The sequence below is a fragment of the Erpetoichthys calabaricus genome, chromosome 10, assembly GCF_900747795.2.
Source record: "Erpetoichthys calabaricus chromosome 10, fErpCal1.3, whole genome shotgun sequence".
NCBI lineage: Eukaryota > Metazoa > Chordata > Cladistia > Polypteriformes > Polypteridae > Erpetoichthys > Erpetoichthys calabaricus.
Window position 1 is genome coordinate 94,892,958 of NC_041403.2, and position 26,684 is coordinate 94,919,641.

A 26,684-nucleotide genomic window follows, 5' to 3' on the forward strand; every position below is an offset into this window, starting at 1 on the left:
TAACTTCTTTTCTTAGGAGATTGAATGATACCTATTTGAGCCATTCAAAACTCCGCATTTCAGATGAACAGCTACATCTACCAATAAAAGTGAAGAACTTCCTTCAACATCATGCTGTTTCTTGGCCTATCACTTAACAGAAAAGTATGCGTGTGTTTTTTTTAATACAACTCCCTCTAGGGTAGGATGGGCACTTTAACGTGTGATTGACACTCATGCTGACCATTCGGAATAGGAATACAAAGGTTATTTACGTTTATTTGCCGCGAAACATCCGGAAAGAGTAAGAGGGTGAGCTCGTGGAGCGAAAGGGCTTGTAGGTGTCGTAGAAGGAACTTTTCAACGCTTCGTAATTTTAGTACTGGTAAATAATTACTAAATACGTTTTGTAAATTAAGAAGGAGTTGCGGAAATTAGGCAGTGAATATTTATTCACTTAAGTGACTTTTTAAACGATTCAAGAACTTACTAGTGCATTACTTTTAATAAAAATGTAAAGGACGGGAGATTTTTCTCTGTCGCATATTCTATGGGGAGTATCGTTAAACTAAAATTAACATTCTTTGCAAATTAGATAACGTATACATGCGCGAAAAGTTGTATAGTATCCTCACAGAGGCCGAAAGTTTCATTTTTGTGTTTGAATTTCAGGTGTTAATGTGGTTATTTTTCATTAGTGATTAAAGAAAACGTTGGATATTCTAGGTTTGTTAAATTAGTTCTGTACAACACCTTTCACTACACAGAAAAGAGTATATTGTGAAGCACCAAGACAATAACAATCGTAACATTCTCAAACCTGCTTAGTCTAGTTCAATACAAGTTAGTTTAGATATTTGACCCGTCAGTCATTTTACACAACCAATTAATCCAGCTCAGTAAGAATTTATTAGAAAAGACCGGAGCTCTGTGAAAAGCTCCCTCCATGTAAAAGATTAAAATGAATTTACATAGAGTACATACTAGAAGCTGAATACACTGTAGAGGAACCATTAGATAGATACTTTATTAATCCCAAGGGGAAATTCACATACTCTAGAAGCAGCATACTGATAAAGAATTAGGAGAAAAATAGATATAAAATCCAAAGTTATAAGGTGCCTTAACTTTTTAAATATTTCTATTATTGATTAATCTTTGTAAGATCATTATTTAATCACACTTGGTCTGCTGCTGTCCGTTCCAATAAATAAATGCTCGTTTCAGCACCAGTAGTATGAAGTGACAGCTGTATAGTCTTAACTTTAGTGAAATGTTAAAAAACCCACACCTGATTGTTAACACAAATGATAGTAACAAAGTTCAGACGATACAAATTTTTATTTGAAATAGTCTTTAGTTAAAACTCTTCTTGAAATATTAGGGTGAAAATTGTTTCACTATGGATTTATGATAACACGGTGTGCTTTAAATTAAACTTAGAGCATACGCAGGGATCAACCACATTCCTAGTTTCTGCTCATCAGATTATATATAAAGTACTAGGTAGTACATTAACACTTTATTCAAGGCATGCATTAATTGCTAACCTAGATTAATACATTTTATTTGAAACAGTAATTAACCTGGCAAATCAGAAGTAAAGTCTCACACTTTTCAATAACTGCTGCTAAACTATGTAAGATTATTAATTGAGTTGTAAGAATCCAATAATGTGTCCCAACATGTATCATCTTCCATACATCAGTATATTTAAATTAATAACAGTGGAAACAAAATCTGTTTTTCTGTTAATTTCATCCCTTTTACCATTTTCAAATCCATTTAATCCAGTTAGTATGTGCAACAATCACTTTGTTCATTTTAATTAAAAGCAAATAACAATCCATTCATTTACAATTAATTAACAATTAAATAAAATGAAATTAAAAACTAAATTAAAAATAACAAAACCAAAAGTCAACCCCTACCCAAAGAAAAATCACCTTCTACACTTGCACATATAACACTGTAATTATACGTATTTATTAAACATCTTTTTACTTTATTCCTTCAAAGTTACCGGTGTTATTTAAAATTAGAATTAGATCGAAATGTTCTTCAGAATTATAGCACAATTTCAGTTTTATCTTTGCTTTTTGAGGTTATAGAGAAAAATCTCCAAATTCACATTTAGTATTTTAAAGATTACATTTAAGTTATTGTAATTGACATTTTAATTTTATCTAATACAAAAAATGGCACCATCATTAGGTTTCAATGTTTAAGGACTGTATTTGATGTTATTGATCATAGTATTCATCTACACATGTTTGGGAAATCATACTTTTCATGTTTTGTTCTTACTACTTACATTATTTTTAGTAAGTGCAATTTTCTGAAGACAACGCATCATTATTGCGTTATTGTCTGCAAATAGATGTGTGGTTAGGGTTTTTTCATCTCTATGCATGTTGTCATCAGAAGATGTAACTCAACAACACTATATTAACTTTGATTAGTACAATGATGATATGCAACATTTTTTATCACTCCTTCAGTTATGTTATTAGTTAACTGCTTAAGTTAGATGGACTAATGGATAACTAAAAAAAAGTTTACTTTAAATGCAAGGAAAAAAAAATCATGTAATAGTTTGTAATTCTGCAGACAGTTAAAATGCTCATGATTTAGTGTTACCAGAGTCATGAATTTAAAGTTTTGATGTCACATATTTACACATTACTAAACCTGCACCCTCTAGCTTGGAAATATTTCAAATCTGAGACAGTTTTTATAGGATTCTTGCACCAACACACCTCTGGACTGTGAGAACAACAGGTCCTTTGCAGTAGAATAGATTTTTTCTGTTACCATTAAATGTCTCTTCTAACCCTTGTATCCTTGCGAATAAAAGACCCTTTTAAAAAGACAACTTAGTCTCACTTCTTCCACTCGGGGACAATAGTCCACCACTTAATGACAGGTACCCTCTAGTTTTTACCTTTAAAATTGTTATATGGTTCCACTTTTCCTGAAGCTATGTTCTGCCATATATCTGCTAGTAGGTGTTCAGTAATCCTTCCAGATTTTTGTTGTTACTTTTTCTAATAAAAGCATGTCAGCCACTTCAGGTCCCATAAAGAAACCCCTGATCCTTTACCATGCGTACTTCATAATTACTTACTTCCTGTTGTACTATGGAGACACCCACTGTTCAGTTAGGTTTTATCATTCACGGCAGTCCCCTTTTCCCTGTACTGGCATGTTGGTTTCCTTTCTCACTGTCAGTACAAGGTTTCATCTTTTGTGGGGGCTGGGTGAACTCGTGGCCTTAGAACTCCTGCAAATTAAAAAAAATTTTTTTTTTTACTGTCCTCCTAGCCACCGGACCTTATTTTATTCTTTGTGACTTAGTATTGCCTAATCTTGTTTTTGTAGTTTTCTTTTTTCTTTCTTCAACTTGTAAAGCACTTTGAGCTACATAATTTGTATATAAATGCTATATATGTTGTTGTGCCCTTTTCTTGTACTATAGCGGCTATTCATTTATGGCAGTTTCTTGCACACTAGGCAACCCTGAAATTTGTCCACAGATGCTGGTGCTCTGTTACCTCCAGTTTTAAAGTTCGCATTAAGTACCAACCTTCCTTTTATTAGTTTAATGATTTTAGATTGCATCAGCAGACAAATTCTTGAAAATGTATTGAATTAATCCCTTTATTAACATTTCCATTTGTTCTGCAATTAACATGGAAGTGGCAAGGAAAATGATCCTGAGAACTTGTAGAATTAGTACAGAGTAAGCTATTTCTTACCAGGGCTGCCTAATGGATTCCGTATTCTGGATCTCAGTCTAGCATCTGTTTGCTGTCAGCATGACATTTACAGAATCTTTTTGTGTCTATTTGGGTTTTTTTAGTGTTATGATGTTCTCCTACATCATAGAGTTGTGTACAAACTACTTTCTGAAACTGGTTTGGTTGTGTGAGAGATTCTCTCTGTATCTTTACCAGTGTTCAGAATGGAGAATATTCTGGGTGTATCTGGCACTGCCCTCCGGTGGTTTAAGTCCTGTCTGACTGATAGGCAAGAATTTGTTAGTCTTGGCAACAGCAAGTCCAGATCAGTGCCAATCACACAAGGAGTTCCTCAGGGCTCTGTCCTTGGCCCTTTGCTCTTCTGTATCTATGTGCTTCCCCTTGGCCATATTATTTGTAGCTTTGGACTGGGTTATAATTTCTATGCAGATGATGCTCAACTCTATTTCAATATGTTAAAAGAGAAACTTCATCAGAGCTGGATGGAGCATAACTCTTTAAAATTAAATTGCAACAAAACTGAAATCCTGCAAATTGGCACTAAAGCACAACGTAAGAAAATGAGCTCTTTTCAATCATTCTTGATCTCATCAGACACTCATCTAATGTAAGGAATCTTGGTGTCATTTTTTATTCCTTTTTTTCTTATTCCACGTACATAAACCACATTAAGAAGCTTTCTTTCTCTCACCTCTGTAACATATCCCATGTCGCTCTTTTCTAACGCTGAGAAACTTGTCCCTGCTTTTATCACATCCTGCTTCAATTATTGTAACTCCCTACTGGCAGGTGACCCTTCAAATCTTATATCAAAGCTCCAGTTAATTCAAAACTCTGCTGCAAGAATTCTTACATGAATCAGCAACTGTGAGCACATAACACCCATCCTGCTTTGCTTTCACTGGCTCCCTGTGTCTTACAGGATTGAATATAAAATTCTATCAATAACCTACAAATCTTTAAATGGCCTTGCACCAGACTAAATCAGTGATCTTCTCAATCACTATGCTCCTGTTCGCCCACTAAGGTCCTCTGATTCTGGCAGTCTTGTTGTGCCCACACTAATCTGCAGTCTATGGGTGACAGGGCCTTCAGCTGTATAATGCACAGACTTTGGAACAAGCTTCCAAAATTAATTGGATCAGCTGACTCGATTCATTCTTTTAAAAAACAACTTAAAACTCATCTGTTCAGGAAGGCTTTTAATTTAACCTAACATTCTGCCCCTTCTTTCAGTTTACCCCCCTGTCCAGATGCTCTGGATAATGTGTGTGTGTGTTATATCACAATTTGTTTTTTGTTCAGGCTTTCTTTTAGTATTGAATTTAATATTTTACTCTGGTGTATTTTTTTTCTTCCCTTTATTCTATTTTTTGCTTTGTATATCCTGTATTTATCTGTTCTAATATTCTACACAGAAAATATTTGTATATTTGCTACATATACCCTGCTATTCTTTCTGTGACTTTGTGAAGCACCTTGAGCATGGGAAAGGTGCTATATAAATAAAATGTTTTATTATTATATACTGGTGACATCTTGTTGCAGCTATGCTGCAACTTAAATCTAGCTTTTGGATTGTACTTAAGTATCTAAGCATGTACTTTGTTCACTTATGGATTTCATCACTCAGTCTTTTTTTAGTCTCCCATTCTAGCATTTCCTTTATTTTTTGTGTATCCAGCTCCTAACTGGATTATTTAACTTTTAGTACAGTTTCATCCTTGCTATATTAGTGGCTCTTTTTGGTTCCTATTGCACAGGCTCACACCCATACTGACAATTGTTTGCACCAATTTCTGAATCACATGTTGCCCATTTATACAATCCTTCCAAGTATACAGTATTTGTGGCCTTTCTATTTCTGTGCATGAAAAGCCCTTTGTGCCTCAAATAATATCAAGGATAAGTGTAATGACATATCTGGCAGATTTCAGTATCAGGCTTTGACTGATCCCAAAGGGTTTGGCTATTGTAGGCTTTAGTTTATGTATGTGTGTGTGTGTGTGTGAATATTGTAATGTTCCACAGGCAAGGAGTTGCTGGATAGGAAATTGACAGTAGATTATTAAAGGACAGGGGTACAGAGAATGACAGAGAAACACTTCCATATTTGGGATCAGAGAGTGCCTGTACATGCAGTGTGAGCAGTAGGGCCATTTAGTCACTTCATACATACTGTATGATGTCTGTACATTACGATGCATGGGAAAACAGGCAAACATAATTGTTTCATCTGACCTCAGTTGTCACTCGAAGATGGGAGTTAAGACTTTTCTTTAAGTGCAGTCTATTTATGGCTTATGATTTTATTGGAATGCACTGTATACATTTTATGACACATTCAAATGCGCATTTGTTGAAAATGTAATGTATATAACATAAGCAATGGTCTGCAGAGCAATGGAAGTGATCATGTGATCAGATGATCAAGTTGTCTTTCAGCCTGTTATCAATAAGACATCATACACCTATGCAGTGCACACCAAATTCCACTACAGACCTAAATACTGGGCGGTCTCGTGGCCTGGAACCCCTGCAGATTTTATTTTTTTCTCCAGCCGTCTGGAGTTTTTTTTTTTTTTCTGTCCCCCCTGGCCATTGGACCTTACTCTTTTTCTATGTTAACTAATGTTGTCTTATTTTAATTTCTTATTTTGTCTTTTATTTTTCTTTTCTTCATTATGTAAAGCACTTTGAGCTAATTTTTGTATGAAAATGTGCTATATAAATAAATGTTGTTGTTGTTGTTTTCAATAGAGAAAGATGTGGGTTTATTTTCTTTGCAGGGTTTATGGATTTCATTAGAGAACAAATACATTCCAATAAGTGCAATGCAATTGTAACTAATTACACTTTCATGTTTTAGTGAAGATTTTTTATCCTAATGGTAATGGAATCATTTAACATGATTATTCATATATTGACACCTACTGAAGAGCTTGATGCTCTTTTCAAGGATGCAGGACATCTATGTAAATCACTTAAAATGGCTGTCCCAGCCACCAGATGGCAACCTATTTCAGCACTTACAGGATATTTTAGAGTGCCACCTCTGACACCACTATTAGAATTAGAATTGAATTTGTCAAGAAACAATATTGTAAATAGTTGTAGGCTCTGTTCTAAAGTGTTTTGGAGCTGTTTTGGTTGCGTTTTGTGACTCAGCACGCTTTTTGTAGGTGTTTCATTTACATTGTCAATTTTCTTTATATTGTATGGGAAAGATGCTTTATTATTTTTCTGATTTTGCATAATGTGCTGTCAACATAAAACAATAGACAAGAAACTAAAAAGCTGTGGAGCCAAATATGAGACAGAAAGCATCTAAAAAGTTATAATAGGTAATTTTTGCTCTGTCTGTTTGCTTTGTATAATTATTGAAAATTATGCAAAGCTAATATTCTACTGGAAGAATGCCATGTGCTGTTTGTTTCAGCGCTGCTTCACTGTCATGTAAGGACACCACTCCCTTACTGGTGGAAAATACGAGCACTAAAATAGATAGCCAAAGGTTGCTTCTGTTATTAACCAGGCTTCTTTCCTTCTTGGCTCTGACAGAATGTATGTCTGCTGTTTCAATAATGGAGAAACTTTCTGATACTTTTTAAAAAACAAATATTGGGGGAGGGGGGATTACAACAATTTTTTTTGTTCACAAACTCCTATACATCATTGCCTGAGACTTTTGTTATTGGTTAACTCAATTCGTGTCAGAATGACTTATGTAGTGCTTGACATAATAATTTTATAGGTTTATTGACATACAGTATATGAACAAAGCTTTTAACTTCCCAGGAATTATACCAGGTCTAGATGTGTGAAATAGCTGGTTGACATTCCCTAGGATAGTTGACTTTGACTTTGTTCTACCAGTCTCTTGACCCTTTAAGATGTATCGGTATATTCCAGTGATAAACTTGCAATTTAGCTGGGTTCTATCTCAGGAGTACAGAGGCTTCTTTTGGAACGTCTGGAATGATCTTGGTAGTAAGATTATATTTTAAGAATGTTTTAAAAATACAATTGTTTGACATGCATTCAAGAATAACTTTTCTGTGCTGGTTAATTTTAGTAATTAATTAAAATCTTGAAATAATGCAGATCTTATATTTTTTACAGAGTGTATAAGTGTTAGATTTATATAGCTGTATCAGCAGAATTACCAGATCACTATTCAAATATGTACTGTATTATCAATGGAACTTATTTCTTGGTTTAAGTAGATATATGTTCAGATTTTATAGTATCTGTCTTTATGAGGCAAATCATAATTGAGTTCAAGAAATTAATTTTCATATAAAAATAATGAAATGCATTGTATTAATCGCAAATTATTAATCAGTGACAAAGTATGTAAAGTATATATAAATAAACATACTATTAAAATTATGTCTGCGTGTTTTTTCTCGTTCAGCTTATTTTTCTGTGTTGAAAAAAACTCTGATAACCTCATATTTACATTTTGTTCCACCTTTTTGAACAGGTAAATGATGATTTTAAAATGAATGACAAAGTGCTTTATTTGTATTTACTACACTGGCCCAGAGTAATCTTTTTTTGCATTTATTCTGTTAAAGGAAAAACGTAAGAGTAAAAATACCATTTTGAAAATTGCTGTTCCTTGCTTGGACCAAATTCACATTCATAAGCTATAGATTTCAGACCTAGATGTTTTCCAATTTAAAGTGGTGCAATTTTTTTTAAAAAATTTTTGCAGTGTTATTTCATTTTTTTTTACTTCAGTTGGATTAAAGTGTAAAAAGCTTAAAGAATTTACTAAACAAAATGAGTAAATTTATAATATTTCAGGTGGCACAAAAATGTATAAATCAGTAAGCAATGAATTTTTTATTTTCTCAAATTTATAAAATGCGCTTTCTCTAATTATATAGGTTTAAAAGCAAAAATGCACATTATAAGAGGTGCTTTTATTTAGGCCTGTGGTTTAAAGGAAATTTGTGTTTCTTAGGTGAAATAACCAAGAGAATGTAATTTTCAGTTCTAACTTTTTCTTAAAATTAGCCTTGAGGAAAATATAACTAGCAACATGCATAAAGGGTAACTTGCTGTTTGTAAACTACAAATAAATGTTTCTGTTTGTCCTTTAATAGTAATGCCTCTCTGCTATATATTTTTCCTTCTGGGAAGCAAGATTCGCATTCTGTGTGTGTGTGTGTGTGTGCGTGTGCATGTATATGTATGTGCTGAGTGTGAGTGACTGCTTGTGTGTAAGTCTTATTTTAATCTAAGGCTGATTTTCATTAGTACACAAAATGAATCTAATGTTTTAAGAAAATAAAAGGGTTAAATGGATGTCTAAGGCTTTGTTTACTTTTTAAATTATATTTTTAACTGAATCTACAAAATAGTTTGACTGTATACAACAATAAATACTGTAGCTGGTTATGATTTTAATTTTATTAGTTTGGATTGTTCTTTTTTCAAGCTGATAAGTATGATATGTGTTCAGGCCTAGCTAAAGGCCTATTTTCTTTCTGTTTTACCCAGATCAGAAAAACTGCTCCTGCTTGCCTGAGCTGAACAAAGATAATTACTCCGGAAATGTTTCAACCAATCCGCTGCAGCTTTACATCCTGGTAGTTGAAAGAAGCCATTCAGGGCCTTGCTTGTATTGCGGGAAGCAGGGCCATCAAGCTGCTCAGCCAAGCCCTTTCTGTCTAACAACTGAGGCTGTCCTCCATGTTTATTAAGTATTGACATAACACTGTGTTAGCCATGCATCCACAGAGGTAAGCCTGCTTTCTGTTTTAGATTTCTTTTTCTTGCTCTTTGATAAATCTATATCATATTAAAAAATGAAAGAAAAAACCTTTCTGTTTTGAGACAAACAGTCAGATCACACCACACAGTTCCTCTGGAAGGCAGAAGTGCCTTTCTTGTCTGCATGTGGTCACATGGTATCCCAGCCAGATACCATACTGCACTGATGGCCATGGCAGATCTTTTTCTTTTTGTTCTTGTTTGCCTAAACATATTTCTTTAATGTCTTCTAAATTATTTACTTAATTTTTGTTTAATTGTTTCTTCATTAGTTAAGAGCCATCCTTATTTGTATTTGTCACATGCTAATGGAAGTCAGGAGACAGATGTAGCTGCTTCAACTCTGCAGGATTCCCTGGAGAAGCAAATGAGTTCACTAAATATTAAACATGTATTCAAATAAATATGTATCTATTATGTTTAAATATGTATCAGATATGTTGTACCTGGCTTCTAAGTCGACTTGTACTGGTTTTAAGTTGTAAATTGCATCAGTATAAAAGTATAAGGCACTGTGTTTACAAAAACATACAGAGGCATGAATCTCTATACACTTATTTTAGTAAGATGAATTGAAACCATATTTTTTGGGGACTATATAAATGCTCATGTTCTATGTATGACCAATAAGCACAAAACATCACTCAGTGTACATAATTAGGAGTACACATTTAATTGCTTCTGTACTGAATTTATATAATTTATACTTGGTTTAAGTAATTTGTGTATTGTTCTCTTCAAAATAGGTTTCACTCATTTCATCCTATATATATATATATAACCAGAATACAAAATTTAAGGGAACACACAATTAGAAAATCACTTTTGAAATTAATTATATGTTTTAAAATTACCTTTAGTTAGAGATACACAGGCAATGATTTCATCCTTTAAAGATTAAGAGGCCCTGTTCCTTATATATGTAGATTTGTTTCACTAATTCTCATTTTGCACAAATGTTTTATACATAGTTACTTGAGGTATGGACATAATTTAGGAAAACACAGCTAAAGTTGTAGTACCAGTGAAGTGCAGGCATTTTACAGTAATTCCTAACCATCTCTAAATCCTATGGAGAGCAGCTTTTTAATTTATTGCAACTTATTTAATTGAGTTAATACAAACTATGATTTTAGTTTTTAATATATGCTTTAAAATGTTTTACTTGCAGCCTTCTAAAAAATGAATGTATTGCTTCAGTTGAACATACTGTGAAGTGAAATGGAAATAATTCCTTGTAGTTAGAAGCATTATAATTTTTTAATAGATTTACATTTCCTATGTTTCTATCTTATGAATGAATACTTGTGGAAAAAAGTATTGCTAAACTAGATACACCATGCATATTGAGCTTTGGTTGAAGCTTTTTGTCAGTGTCCTGTTTCTGATAATTCTAGATGCATTTGCTGCAGTGTGGCTGTTCGCTTACTGAGTCTGCAATAGACACCATTTTAGTACTTTATTTTTTTTGTGGATTTTTACCAATTTGGGTTACATAAATATTATTTTAAAATGTTTCATTACTTTAAGTAGTCCCTTATTCTTGCAACGAGTTCCTCTCATTATATAATTCATTGTTACAGTCAAATATTTAATCTACAATAAATTATACACAAGCAAGTATAAGTTCCAAATGGTTTATTATCACCCTTTTTTAATTCCAGTTGTGTGCCATAAGTTTGCAAGATATTTTTAGACCAAAACATCAATAACTATTAGGTATAATACATCATTGGTATAAATCTTTACCTAAAGCATCTTACAAGATCAAGATGCATTACAGTCAAGTCATTTCCTCAGAGTCACATAGTGAAAAAGAGGCTGAGATTGAACCAGCAATCTTTAAGGTTTAAAGTCCAGTGCCTTTTTCTCAACAGTACAATGTCTGGCTAATAGCTTGTATGTATGTGTATGTATGTGTGTGTGTGTGCATAATATATATATATATATATATATATAATGTACACACACACACATATATATAAAACAATGAAGTAATTCACCATGTGTTTTGTTTGCTTTTGTTGAATTACAGGGTGAGGTGTTTTTTAAAAGACTATATTGTACATTTCTGGTCAAAAGAAAATTTTAAAATAATTCAGGTTAAATGTGAAAACATAATTAGCTAAAAAAACAGAAAGCTATGCAAGTGTCAGTTTTCTTCATACATTCTTAGAAAATCATGAACACATGTACAGCATTTATTTTTAATAGCTAAAGAAATCAAACGTTGTGTTCCTTATTGTCCAAAGATAGATCTTACTGTGCATTATAAACTGTTTAGAGAAATTTAAAATAATATGGTTATATTTTAGTTTTATTTTGAACAATATCTGCATTGCAGCAAATGTCTAAGAGGCAAGGTAGCAGCAGAGTATGTTCAACAGTGTAACAGCCCAATCACGCTCTCCTATGTAACGCTCAAACCAATCGCATGCACTGCCGAGGTTAAAGATTGACAATTGCAGTATAGCTGCACGGAGAGCAAGGCCCTTCTGGAAAATTCTGCAACCATCTTTGTTTCATCACAAGCAGCCAAATTAAGGTCAGGCTGAACAATTTTATTATATATTCTATGCATAAGACAAAGGTATGCTTACTGTGTGTCACTTTTGTGCATTGCATAGTAACAAGTAGGTATTTTATTTAAATAATTTTTGCTCTATTGAAGGAATTACCAGGGTATGTGACAGACACAGTCTTCTTGTTCACTACATTTCAATATTCAGTTACTTCTACCATCTGAGTTTTAACCGCATTTAACAATGTAGTGAATTGCTTTTTCACTGCTGTATTCACAGAACAAGAAACTGTCCCTTTTTTAATCAGTTTCAGACTGCACCCATGGGAAAGAAGTGATCTGATAAGTCAGTTATTTTTGGTGCCATAGACTATATGATTTATTTTTAAGATATCTTCTGGAAAACTTTGCTAATGAAAAGTATGGGCCAGATCTGGACACGAATAAGAGACTCTGTAAACCTAGCATTTAACCAGTATTCATGTCATGTGTGCAAAAATTCATGGCTTGTTTAATAAGAGGAGGTCATTCTAAAGTACATCGTTCCTGGAATGTGTAACAGGAGAAGGTTTTATTTTAAACCTTCCAGCAAATTAACTCTACACCTACCATAAACTTTATCACATAATTTTGTCAAAATAGACATGATATATACAGATCTTTGAGATTGTTTCTTTCTTAAGTTTTTTATATTTATATTAGAGCATATTATGCAAATAACCAGTGAAATGTATCATTTTGGACAAGCTGTTATTTAATTTTAGTTTCTAATAAGATTTGAAAGAATTCAATAGCAGTGAAGCAACTATGACTTGAAGCTGAATGTAAATGTGTAATATTGACAGATGCATTTGGAGAGTTTAACAAATTTTTTGTACTGTATTTACAAATATACTCTATGTTGTGATGTTTTCGTTTAAGCAATGATATGTTTGCATATGTGAGCTTGACGCTATATCTGCATAAAATGAATACTACACTATATAGAGATGCTTTCATAGAATGACTCAGGCATAATGTTGTCCATAAATAGTGATATTCAAATATTGATGTTTTGAATTATAAGTAAAGGTGTGTCGAATATGTGCTTAATATGTGTTATGTAATTGGGATGATGTGAAAATATAAAGTATGCTTATTTTATTCTGAAAAGAAAAAAGGAAGGTTGGTCCTTTCTGCAGTGGCAACTTTAAACACTTGACAAAGTCTGCTCTGTCAAACATTACATACCATTCGTTTTTTCATCATCTCTTACTTTTGCACGTTATGTTTTAAAAGAGGAGAAAAGTACTGTATAGTGCGAGTTTAGTGCTGAAGCAAATAATTTTTTGTATATGTTTTCATCACTTTAAGAAATATTAAATGCTGTTTTGTCTATAAGAATTACAGTAGAGAGAAATATGATTAATAACTGCACAAAAAATGGCATAAGAAAAATGAAGTAAAAATTATCTTCTGAAAACCCGAATTAAAAGTACAAGCTTTAAATGAAATTAAATTGCTTTGATAAAGCGTTAAAATGGTATTTTTTGTAAATTTAATTACAATTAATGTTTCATTAATGTGTGCATGTTAGAACAGTGATTAGTGTGGCTACTTCATAGATGGGTTAGAGTTCCACACTGCATCCTGCTGTGTGGAATGTGAAAAGTGTCCCTTTCCTCTTTGTGCATTTTTACCCTGGGTACTTCTGGTTTCTGCTCACAACCCAAAAATTTGCCTGTTAAGTTTTTTGGTGGTTTTTTTTGCTCTTTCTAAAGTAGCCTTTTGTATATTTTTGAGTGTGACCTGTGATGAAACCAACCTGTTCATGGTTGGTTACTGTGCTGCACCTATCACAGCTGGGATAAAGTGAAGGCCAGGAATTGAATCAGATTTGATGAAAAATGGTTACATGAACATTTTTTATAATTACACAATGATTTTATTTAAATTGCTTAGCGTTATTTACCCTCCTTTTAAAATTAGAGCTCTGTGAAAATTTTTTCAATCTGCCAATATGTATTTAAAATCTTAATATGTTAAAGTAGATAATCATGTTGTGCCACTTTTTCAGCATATTCTAAACAAATGCATATTTGTTTTAGGTTTTACAGAATAGTGGTGCTGTTGTGTAAGAACTGTTGCTGCCTTAGGACTTCACAGTCCTAGGTTTGAATTCTACCCCCAACCATTATCCATATGAATTTTGCATGTTTTTTTTTTTTTTGTCTGAGTGTGTTTTCCTCCCATATTCTCAATGATTTGCAGTTTAGTTAGAGGATTTGAGTATGTTATGCTTACTTTTTTAAGGTCTTCCAGCATTTTTGGCTTTTCTCGTGGAAGTTAGCTGACAGCTGTTTATTAGTGATGAGCAAATCTAGCTGAATTTGCTTCTTTTCATATTTGGCAAAAACAAAAATGTTCAGGAATTTTGGCAAACTCAGTGAAATGCACTGAAGTCAGTGGGAAAGGAGAAATTGAACTAGTTTTGAGTGAATTATTATGTTGCAACGGTTTTCATAATATTCTCATTATGGTCAGCTATATCTCTATTATAAAAAAAAAAATCCTGTGGGAGGGAATGACTAGGAGACGATACGTGATCTTCACGTTAAGATCATGGAAGACAAATAAAAGACCCACGAGACGAAAGATCGCGGGGATATAGAACATGAGATTCTTGCAAGACACGCCCTACTTACAAGCAATATCAGAGCACAGCCAGCAAAAAGATCAGTAGTGTAAAGGGAAGCAGCACACACAGATACAGGTGTCTCAGTGCATATAAAGCGTATAAAGAACAATACGTTATAAATGAAACGTTGACGACTAAAAGATAGCATTATCGCAAACAAAAGGAAATTAATCATCAGGACCAGGTGTAATTGAAAAAATAGGACAAAGCGAGGTCAGAAATCAAAGGCAAAGAGCAGAAAACAGGACAAAGCGAGGTCAGAAATAAAAGGCAAAGAGCAGAAAACAAAGTCTTTTTGCATTCGCATCATTCAGTGCACAAAATGTATATTTACACAATAATGGAACATACACTATGAGAATCTGTGGTCCTGCAACAGTTAAAGCAACGACAAGTTTAATTTCAAAGAAAACACAATTGGGTCAGTTGTATATTTATGATCACGGAGAAATGATCACAATGTGAGCAGCAGAGACACGAAGTGGCAAAAAGGAGAGTGGCTGTACAGGCTTTAAAATGATCGAAGGGCAACGCGATAGCAGCTGCCCTTCCCTTCACAACGCGAGCAGCGTTATACGTCCTGCAAGAAAGAGATTTAACCACGCCCAGGGCAGGAAATAAAGGACAATTATTGTTTTTACAACGTCACTCGAGACAAGGCAGTGAGCCATCATTTAAAACAAATCCACAGACATCTAACCTAGCTGTTGTTGGATTGCATTTGGCAGACAAGCATCATGTGCTCCCAGTTCTTAAAACAATGACATGCGATAAGCAGAACAGGCAGCTCGCAAGCAGTAAAAAGACTGCAGATGAACCGACAGCATATCCTTAGCGTGCGTTCAGCCGCCACCCCCCTTACAACACGAGCAGCATTATACATATGGCGAGAAAGAGATGTAACCATGCATGGGGCCAGAAATAAAGGACAAGTATTGTTTTTACAAAAATTTTTAAAGTAAAAGCGAAAATAATGCATATGCAAGAATTCTCATGAAAATAACAATCTCTTTAAATTGTATACAGTGATCCCTCGCTATATCGCGCTTCGCCTTTCGCGGCTTCATTCTATCGCGGATTTTATATGTAAGCATATTTAAATATATATCGCGGATTTTTTGCTGGTTCGCGGATTTCTGAGGACAATGGGTCTTTTAATTTCTGGTACATGCTTCCTCAGTTGGTTTTCCCAGTTGATTTCATACAAGGGACGCTATTGGCAGATGGCTGAGAAGCTACCCAACTTACTTTTGTTTCTCTCTCTCTCTCTCTCTCTCTCTCTCTCTCTCTCTCTCTCTCTCTCTCTCTCTTGCGCTGACTTTCTCTGATCCTGACGTAGGGGGTGTGAGCAGGGGGGCTGTTCGCACACCTAGACGATACGGACGCTCGTCTAAAAATGCTGAAAGATTATCTTCACGTTGCTATCTTCTGTGTGCAGCTGCTTTGTGACGCGACATGCTGCACGGTGCTTCGCATACTTAAAAGCTCAAAGGGCACATATTGATTTTTGACTTTGTTTTTCTCTGTCTCTCTCTCTCTCTCTCCCTGCTCCTGACGGAGGGGGTGTGAGCTGCCGCCTTCAACAGCTTTGTACCGGCGGTGCTTCGCATACTTAAGGCAAACAGCCCTATTGATTTGTTTGGTTTTCTCTCACTTTCTGACATTCAGTGCTCCTGACGCGCACTCCTTTGAAAAGGAAGATATGTTTGCATTCTTTTAATTGTGAGACAGAACTGTCATCTCTGTCTTGTCATGGAGCACAGTTTAAACTTTTGAAAAAGAGACAAATGTTTGTTTGCAGTGTTTGAATAACGTTCCTGTCTCTCTACAACCTCCTGTGTTTCTGCTTAAATCTGTGACCCAAGCATGACAATATAAAAATAACCATATAAACATATGGTTTCTACTTCGCGGATTTTCTTATTTCGCGGGTGGCTCTGGAACGCAACCCCTGCGATGGAGGAGGGATTACTGTATCCGGTAAACCAAACACGGGGGTAGGCGAGCGAAGCAAGTAGGAGGCGGAGCCCCCTAGTCTTTCAAATGAAAATATTGCAAGTTGAAGTACTGACTGGCTATCGACATAGTTATAACACATTATACAGTTCTGCCCAAAGTGTAACAAATGTCTGATATGGCAATAAACCTGTTAGCATAGAGTGCACAGCCAGCATGAGTTTTACATGGGGTAAGGAGAACAAGCAATATGGCACATTGTGGACAGAGTGATCTGCAAGTGAATACAGCAGACTTGCAGTGTGTTAAAAAAAATGCTTTAGTTGCCTCACATTTTTATGCAATCGTTTTGTTCACCCCACTGAATTAAAGCTGAAAGTCTGCACTTCAACTGCATCTGAGTTGTTTCATTTAAAATTCATTGTGGTAATGTACAGAACCACAATTAGGAAAAAGTTGTCTCTGTCCAAATATTTATGGACCTAACTGTAAATATTTAAAAATGTAGCACCAATTGGCATCAGCCATGGTACCTCTAATTTTAAATTATTTTATCTCTCTGCTGTTCATGGTGCCCCTTTGAGGTGGGGCACTGTGGTACACAGTATGAGAACCACTGGTTAGTGACATCCGCATGCAACATTGTCTTCTACAGTTCAGTGATATGATGCTAACTTCATAAAACAGTATGAGGCACTGGCAGAAAAAATATTTCCAGGGAAAATTTCAGTGAACAAGGTCACCAGCAAAACTAGTACATTCCCTGTGAGAAATGATTTGGTGAATTTCACCGATCAGCACTACTAGTTATCCTAGGATTGTAGACATTTTGAAATTTGGTATAGTTCAAGATTTCAGAAAGTGAAAAAATAAAATGATTAAAAAAATGTAATTTGTTCTTACTGAAATTTGTTATTTAATGATTATCAGTGTAGGTGGATTTTGCTGAATAAATATAGTTAAGATTTAAAGAAAGATGGATTGCAAGATTCAAAATATCCAACCATCCAATTTAATCACATTCACCACTGAAGTGATAAAATTCTTTATTGAATCTATTGAATTTTCTTTCTTTTTTCCAAAAAAAATGGATTTAGGTTTAGTTACATAGCCTCTTTGAAAAACCAAAGGCTAATAGAGTTCTGCTTCCATAGAGTAATAAATAAAGAAAGGTTAGTTCCTTAACAGGAAATACATTATTTGTTACTGAGTCTAGGCTTGTTCCTTCCACTTAGTATGTTTCTCCTTAAGGGCTGAATACATTGTTCTTTTATGTATTACCAGTTAATAAGGTTGGATTCATTGTATTGTTTAGGCCTTAGACTGTGTTAACTCTTATAGAGCATTGCTGCTGATTGGTTCAGGTGCTTACGTCTACATATGATGCTGATTTATTCTTAAGTGCTGAAATTAGATCAGTAATATTGTCTAGGTTTGGAGGGTGATTCTTTTATTTCTTTAGCCTTGAAGATGATTTTTGTTATCATTGTTAAGGACAGAAGATGCATTATTTTCAATTGTCAGTGTTTGGAAATGGATTCTCTCTAATTTACAAACACATAATGAGACTTAAATCATGATAACTATGATAGGTTTGTATTTATTGTCTCTCTTAAAGCAAATGGGAAAAGCACAGTAACATGTTTTCAGCAGGTACAGTTGAATTGCATTGAAATGCAAATGTGTTTAGGGCATTTAAGTGAAATTAATCTTGTTGAATTGTATTATTCCGGCCTGATAAAAGTTTTATTACAGTGTTCACTATTGGTAAAATTGATTTTGAAAGAGCTGTAGAACAGACTAGTTAATTGTTTCTTCCAGGGAAGAAATCAGTTATTAGTGATTTCTTGTAACACTTTAAAAAAAAATTTAAATTTTTTTTTTTTTTTTTACTTTTTTTGTTTAGTCCTTTTGCCTTCAGGCTTAAAGGAACTTTATCTGCGATCCTCTGCCTCAGTCTTGTTCCTCATAAAGATGTGTATGTTAGATTAACAGACAACTTCAAAATTGCCTGGTACGAATTATTGTGGATGTCTGCACAAATGTGGTTTGTAATAAACTAGTGTCTGATCCATGATTGTTAGTTTTCTTGTGCATAATACTGCCAGGATAAGAGCATGGAGAAAGTGTTCATAAAATCTATGGATGGTAAAGTCAAGCCAAGAAATCCAAGAAGCATGATAATTGTGTTATTTATCCAAATTTTATTCTACTTACTACCTAGATGTTAATACTTTATCCTTTACCTTTACTGTATTGAATTAATAAATAAGTGAATGCAGATTTTAACAGTAGGGGAAGTGGAATTCTGTAAGCAGTCTTTTATTACTTTGAATAGTGCATATTTAAAATTAAGCAGACCAGAGAAAGAGGAAATAGGAGTGCCAAAAAGGAAATTACATGAGGAAAAGAATCAGATAGGTAAAATGTTTCTTTAATGGCTGAAGTGAAGACAGAGACATAAGAAAGCAGACAGGACATTGAAGGTAGCAAAATTGAAATGTTAAAATCAAAACATTTATTCACTTATACAACAGAAATACTTGCAATTCATTTTTGGGTTGCCATTTTATAAAGCAGCTGGTCTGAGTCCATCAGACATGGTTTGTCATGTTAGAATACATCAAAGTATATAGTACAATCAAACTGCTAGCTGTAATCAGTTATTCTTATTCAGGGCTCGCAAAATTTCAAAATCACTGGTAGCCCTTCGGGCAGGCACTCTTCAGTTTTTGGTAGCCCAAAATAAATTTAAGTAGCCCGAATAAAAAAGAGATTATTTTTAATGTATAATATTGTAAAGGAAACAAAACATCAATCAAAAAATTGTTAAAACACAAATTACAACAGCTGTATAAAAATTACAATCATCAACTCAAATATTTGGTTCTAATTGAACAGAAATTTCTATGAACTTGTAAGAACTGTGTAGAACATGAATCAGTCTGTGTCAGATTCTGAATTTGAAATTTCCACTGAAGTCACGGATGAGAAAATGCCACTCGACATTGAGGGCATAGCATCTCCTTCATCAGCTTTCTCTTCCTGTGCATCGGCCTCCATTTCACTGCTCTTTGTTCTTGTCGGGGTTTTATGATCCAGGTGTCCTGAACCTTTTCCAGAAAACATCCAGAAACGAATTGACTTGTCAGGGCAAAAAGATTCAACTGTTTCCCCATTAATGGAGAGTTGCATGCAGTCATTCAGTGTTTCAGGGTGTAGAGAGGTACGATGTGTTGTCTTCACTCGGTTCATGCAAGAAAATCCTCTCTCACAGATGGCTGTTGATGGACTAAGTGTCAGCATTAATTTCACCAGCAACAAGATATGAGAGAGGTATTCTGGATTCTCAGAGAGGAGATCTCTATACAAGCAATCATCTACCTTGCTACCCCGGTGTTCTGCAAGCCACATTTTTAGATCCATCCATTCTTGTGGAATTTTCTCTTTCTCTTCCTCATCTAGCAAACTGGCAAAATGTGTGACTAGATAATCCACCTCTTCATCCCCATAATTTGCCAGCTCTTCTCTGGGGTAGGGAAGAGTGGAAGGGTCAAAAACCTTGAAACAAGAGAGAGGCTTTTCACGCAGATTTTTAAATCTGTTGTCCATGTACTTGACTGTGTTGTCAATAATCTTCTGAATCTCTGCACCAAAGGTGTCTTTGTCTGTGCCCTCACCTCTTCTAGGAGGTCGCTGACGTTTTCTGAGCTGAGTTCCACAGTAGCAAATGCTACCATCCTCGTTTGCTGTGAACTTTGTGTCCAAGGTTTTCTGGTATTCTTCTGGTTTTGTTTTTAGGCTGAGTAAGCGTGATGTGGTGCTCTCAACTAACTGATTTGTTCGTGTGATGTTTAGGTTATCATGCTGAAAATCAGTACAGCACTTGGATAAGATGGTACTGTAGTCCAACATGAAATGCAGGAAGCGAACAAATTTCTCAGTCTTCATCTCCTGCATCACCCCCTTAGCCTTGGCTGCATCCTTGGACTTGACATCACTTCCTCCTGCCATGTTCTCCATATGAACAACAGTGGGAGTGTAATTTTTTTCCACAGCCTTCAGACATCTCAGCCGGCTTGGAAGCCACCGTGTGCTCTTCAGGCCACTGAAATGTGCCAGTTTCTCATTTAGCTGTTCACTTATTTCTGTCAGTTCTCTTCGCTTCTTTGGGGAATAGTAGTAAATCTTAAAGATGGTTTTCAGTGTATCTTCAAATTTCACCAGGTACTCACAGCCTTTCATGCTATCCAGCACGGCTAGCTCTAATTTGTATGCCACACAGTGGATTGTTAAGATGCGGGGTATCCTCTGTTTCAGTCTCCCAGCTACTCCTGTTTTCTCACCCATCATCACTGCAGCACCATCAAAATTTGCACACACTACTTTCTTTTTCCATGTGTCTTCTCTGATACCCATGGTGTTCACTGCTTCATCAATAGCCTCTAAAATACCTGCAGCATTTGCACTCTTGACTGGATGACATTTGATCATGTATGTGGATATGTCACCATTATCTCTCACATACCTGACATGAACCAACTCCTGTTCTGTTATACCAGTGTCTGTACTGCCATCTGCAAGAATGGATAAGAACCTGCTTTCTTGAATTTCCTTTTCGATCTGGTCTCTTGAAGTTTGTGCTATTGCTCCAATAAACTCTCTGCAAGCATGGTCATTGAGGTAAGTGGAACCAAGATCTAGGCCATTTGCTTTTTGAAGTTTGCAAAGACTGCTAAATTTTGCCAATGGTAGTTCACTCTTTGCAACATAGTACGCTGTTCTAAACAGCTTTTTCAGGACTTCTTGTTGTGCTTGGTTTATTTTTAGTATGTTTTTTGCAATTGGTGTTTGTTCTGGGAAAGATGCTGCAGACTGAGCACCAATGCATTTCTTGTGATGCAGAGATTTCTCATGGGTTTTGATTGGGTCTTTCCTAAAATTACTGGTCCCAGTATCAAAGGCGCTTGTCGAGTCAAAAATCGAGGGAAACTCACGACACACCTGGCAGAACATTATGTTATTTAGCTTGTCATATTCCAGCCACAGAAATTCTTTTGTCCATGAAACCAAAAAGCTGCGCTTTCTTTTTGCCTCATAGTCTGATTTGTCATATCTTTTCCGCTTTGTGGTAGGCTTTTCTTTGGCTGTCCCTTCTTCACCCTGACTTGTCTTATTTGGCTCAGCAGAACTTAAATACCTGCGTAAATCCATCTATTTTTACACACGCACACACATAACGGTCAGCGATTTTTTAAATTCTCTGCGCAATCAACCTCTATCACATGTTTAAGCTTGCTGCGGGAGATTTCACTTGTCATGTTTGAATAGTAAACTAATGACTGATAAGACGATGTCAGAGGAATTGGTGCGCAATTAATCCGTCACTGACCAATCAGTACTGCCGCTCTCTATACACAGTTTGCGCGATCACAAAGTGAAAGTAAAAAACAAGCGCAAATTCAAGCGCGATTTCAATATTTCACATATTGACAGTGGCTCATCGATGCCCAAAAATGACATAATTACCCAGCTACATTTGCGAAAGAATGCCAAAGCATTGACATATATTTTTCCTTCTTATGATAGCCCGACAGGCAGGGCTGAGATAGATTTTGATAGCCCAACTGGAAGACACAATAGCCCCGGGATGTCGGGCTAGCGATTTTGCGAGCCCTGCCTATTGCAGTCATGTGCTGATATACAGCCAACCGAGTTAAGGCAATTCGGATTTGTGGCCAAGGGCTATATGAAAACAATAAGGTAATAAGAGTTCTAGAAAATGATAAAACCAGCCACAGTAATAAATCTTTCATTGTTATCATTAATATTTCACTGGGTCTCATATGTTTTTTGACTCTTAGAGGGCTATTTAACACTAGAATCCCTGAAGCTTATGAAAAAACTTGTAATCCCAGCCCACCATAAATTCCTTTGCACATCTCCATCAGCATCTTCTGTTTTGTAAATGTGTTAGCAGCCTGCTATCCCATCCCAATATATCGTTATTTGGAACACACGCATTTCATGTGTGTTCCGTGTCTACAACGATCTGGGTTAGTTTAGCATGACAGGAAATGCGAGAAACACAAGAAATGTTGAACAAATACCTAAAATAGAAACTTTTTTCATGTTATAGTACTAACGACAAAAAGACTGAAGTCCAAATATCAAATACACACTTTCACAAAAGGTACACATACAGTATAACAAAACAAGTGCGCTTTTATTCAAGAATACAGTGATCCCCCGCTATATCGTGGTTCAGCTATCGTGCCCCAGCAACGTCGCGGATTTATTAATACTATTATTATTACTAGGGGGCTCTGCCCCCTGCTTGCTTCTCTCGCCCACCCCCGGGTTTGGTTTACCGGATAAACAATTTAAAGAGATTGTTATTTTCATGGGAATTGTTACATATGCATTATTTTCATTTATACTTTAAAACTTTTGTAAAAACAATATTTGTCCTTTATTTCCTGCCCCGGGCATGGAAAAATCTCCTTCTCACGGCACTTATAATGCTGCTCACGTTGTGAAGGGAGGGTCTGAACGCACACTAAAGAGATGCGATCGGTTCAGCTGGTGTCTTGCTGCTGCCACTGGCCAGCTGTGCGTTGTGCTTGTCACGCTTTGCGTCAATCACTTAAAAGCCTGTATAGCAGCTGTCCTTTTGCCACTTTGTATCTCTGCCACTCGCTTTATGAAGGATGGGGAGCTGAAAGCACGGTAAGCAGGAGGGGCAGCTGAACGCACGGTAAGCAGGTGGGGGAGCTGAACGCACGGTAAGCAGAAGTGGACTTCGTGCTGCTTCTGCTAAGATGCCTGTCCTGCTTGTCGCTCTGTGCGTTCTGAAGGAGGAGGAGGGAAGGTGAGTGCTGAACGCATGCTAAGGAGAGGTGCTCGGATCATCTGCTGGGTTTCTGCAGCTGCTGCTGGCAAGCTGCGTGTTCTGCTTGTCATTGTTTTAAGAGCTGGGAGCACCTGAAGTTTGTCTGCCAAAAGCATTCCAACAACTGCTAGGTTAGATGTCAGTGAACTTGTTTTAAATTGTTTGTAAGCAGGGCGTGTCGTCAAAGTGTCTGTCTGAGATGATCTGGTCTCGATCGCTTCGCTCAAACCCACTCCCCGGAGGTGCGCTACACTCCTGCCACTTCGCGTTGTGAAGGGGTAAGCTGAATGCACGCTATGGAGAACTGGAATTTGTGCTGCTTCTGCCAAGATGCTTGTTCTGCTTGTTGCTCTGCCCGTCAATCATTTAAAAGCCTGTACAGCAGCTGTTCTTACTGTTCTGTCTCACTGCCTTGTCTTGTGTGACGTTAAAATGTTTTATAATAGAGAGACATTACTCATATCCTTAGCCCGACATCCACATATCATTAATAAAGTATCTATCTATCTATCTATCTATCTATGTGTTTACAAAGTGTGTTTTAATAAGTTTATATGTGTTTAAAGCATGTGGGAGGGGTATTTTAAGGCTTAAACTATAAAAAAAATTTTTATTTATATGATCTTTCTATATCGCGGATTTTCACCTATTGCTGATGTGTCTGGAACATAACTTCCACGATAGGCGGGGGATCACTGTATAACCAAAGAAAAAGAAATTGGGTTGGGATACGACGTAAATACGACCTCTTGGGTGGTGCAGCGGTAAGAACTGCTGACACACAATCACGAGGTCGCGGGATTGAATCCGGCACCCTCCAGAATTACCATTTTGAGTAGGAGCTGCTCTTATTGTTACTATTGTACAATAAAAACATACATTTGATTTGAGTCTGTAACAGCCGGTATAAATTTACAGTACTTTTAAAGGTTAGCTTTTTTTTTTTTATTCAGTTTTTTCTTTCAGTTGCGTTCACGCTCGCCCCAATCTAACACTGCTGTTTTCAGATAAAGCTGTGCTATAACAGAGGTGAACTCAGATGAGGATGAGGGTTCTACATCAGAGAAAGAGATCAGAAGCCCTCCCTGCAAGAAATGTCCATTCACATATAAGAACAACGTATCTGCACCAGGCATAAAGGCAAAAGATGGCACTGTTTGGATGCAGCAACAAATAGGGCATAATCCTGCCAGTTACTCTGCCCCACATGTGTCCTTCAAAGAAAAATCAGGGCTTACAGAGCTTGCCAAGGTGCAAAGTGCAATCGTGCAAGTCCTGTTTGTGATGGTCTTTATATAAAAACATGTATATGTTATATAAAAGCCAGATTGAATGCTATTTACCTTGATTTATTTACTTATCTTCCTACAGTGTCACAAGTAGACTACAGAGCTTCCTCTGTTTGATCGACACGGGCATGCTCACAAAGTATATGTGTACTGAAGTTACTTTAGCTGCATCTTTTTAAGTTCATTGTTACCCACTAGCAACAATTAGTAGAACAAACTTGATCGGAGGTCCCTCTTGGTGAAATGGGGAAACATATCCCACAGCACTGTCAACCTCTTAATCGGCCCACCATGACCCATTGGCAGCAGCCTGGGTCACAAAACACTGGTATAACACTAGAATTCATGAAGCCTAAGAAAAAACTTGTAAGTCTGGGCCACCTTATATTCCTTTGCATCTGTCCTCATCAACATCTTTTGTTTTGAAAATGTGTCAATCAGCACAAGCAGCAAGCAACCTGCTATCCTATCCCCCACCCAACAGAACTAAAGTTCTCCCAGCTCAAGTCTCTTTATCATGGTGTGAGGTACCTGGAGTTGTATAGGGTAAATAATATATTGTTATTTGGAATACATACATTTCGTGTGTGTTCCGTGTCTACAAAGATCTGTGCAAGTGTAGGATGGCACAAAATGCAAGGCAAGACATGTAGAACACATACCAAAAATAGAAACTTTTTCCATGTTATACTAATAATGACGTGAAGTGTATAATGTGTGAAAACTTTAGTCCAAATATCAAATAAACACTTTTATTTAAGAATACAAGCAAAGAAAAAAATCATTCAATTTACATGTTGCTGTTAATGAGTTAAAAACCCAAGCTCAAATGTCAATCAACAGAAAGTTGATATGTAGTCTTGGATGGAGCAGAGGTAAGAACTGCTACCTTATAACCAAAAGGTTCTGGGTTCAAGCCTGGGCACTCCACGTTTTGAGTAGTGAGCTGCTATTATTATTACTATAACATAATAAAAAACATACATTTGATATGAGTCTATAACACCCAGTTTAAATTTTGGCTACTTGTAAAAGTTAGCGCTTTTTTATTGTTGAGTTTTATTCTGTCAGTGATGTTCATGTGGCAGAACAAACTTGCCTCTCCCTCTCTGAGTTGATGGCGTTTATGTCTTTGCATATCTGAAGAATGCCCAGGTGACTTTATCAATGCTCACCAACTTGTTCAGGTACAAAGTAGAGTCCATACTCACTTGGCTCCATTACATCTTGGTATAGCATCTGGTTAGCTCAGGACAGTATGGAGAGTGGTGAAGTTGGCATACAAATTACTGGCATACCTCTGGCTTCTGTTCAGGACCTAGTTAGTACACGCTACCTTCGAAGGGCAAAATGTATTATTAATGATCTTGGCTATCCTCAATCATATCTCTCAATCTTCCTTTCTGGCAGTTAGTACAGCACTATTAGCACTTGCAACACTATATTGAGAGATGTTTTTTTATCTATAGGTTGTTACTCAGTGAATGCAGTGAATTACATGTTCGTGTATATATATATATATATATATATATATAAATATATATATATATATATTGCATAGTTTACTGTCAAATAATGCAAAGAGTACGCGACACGTGTTTCGCCCTCATTTGGGCTCATCAGGCGTACACACTCTACTGCTCCCCTCTTGGGGATCAAACCTCGGATGTCAGCATCAGAGACGAAGCCCCTTTATGCTGCGCCACAGTGTGTGGTTCATTATTTGAGGACGAAACACGTGTCACGTACTCTTTGCATTATTTGACAGTAAACTATGCAACATTCCATGATCTGCTTCTAGCAACTGAAGAGGGCACCATGGCGG

At 36.0% G+C, this 26,684-nt stretch overlaps 1 protein-coding gene across 3 annotated transcripts in view; it reads left to right on the plus strand.

Moving 5' to 3' along the window:
- The first annotated feature begins 9,345 nt into the window (after positions 1-9,345).
- zmynd8 (zinc finger, MYND-type containing 8) overlaps positions 9,346-26,684 on the plus strand; it is an 85,652-nt gene continuing 68,313 nt past the window's right edge. The window contains exon 1 of one of the 3 annotated variants that reach the window (XM_028811631.2): positions 9,346-9,493. In XM_028811631.2, coding sequence (XP_028667464.2) covers positions 9,480-9,493 — 14 coding nt within the window. In that variant the 5' untranslated portion in view covers positions 9,346-9,479. Of the gene's footprint in view, positions 9,494-11,968; positions 12,070-26,684 lie in introns of those variants that run through there. The other 2 variants (XM_028811635.2, XM_028811633.2) reach the window with 2 other exon arrangements.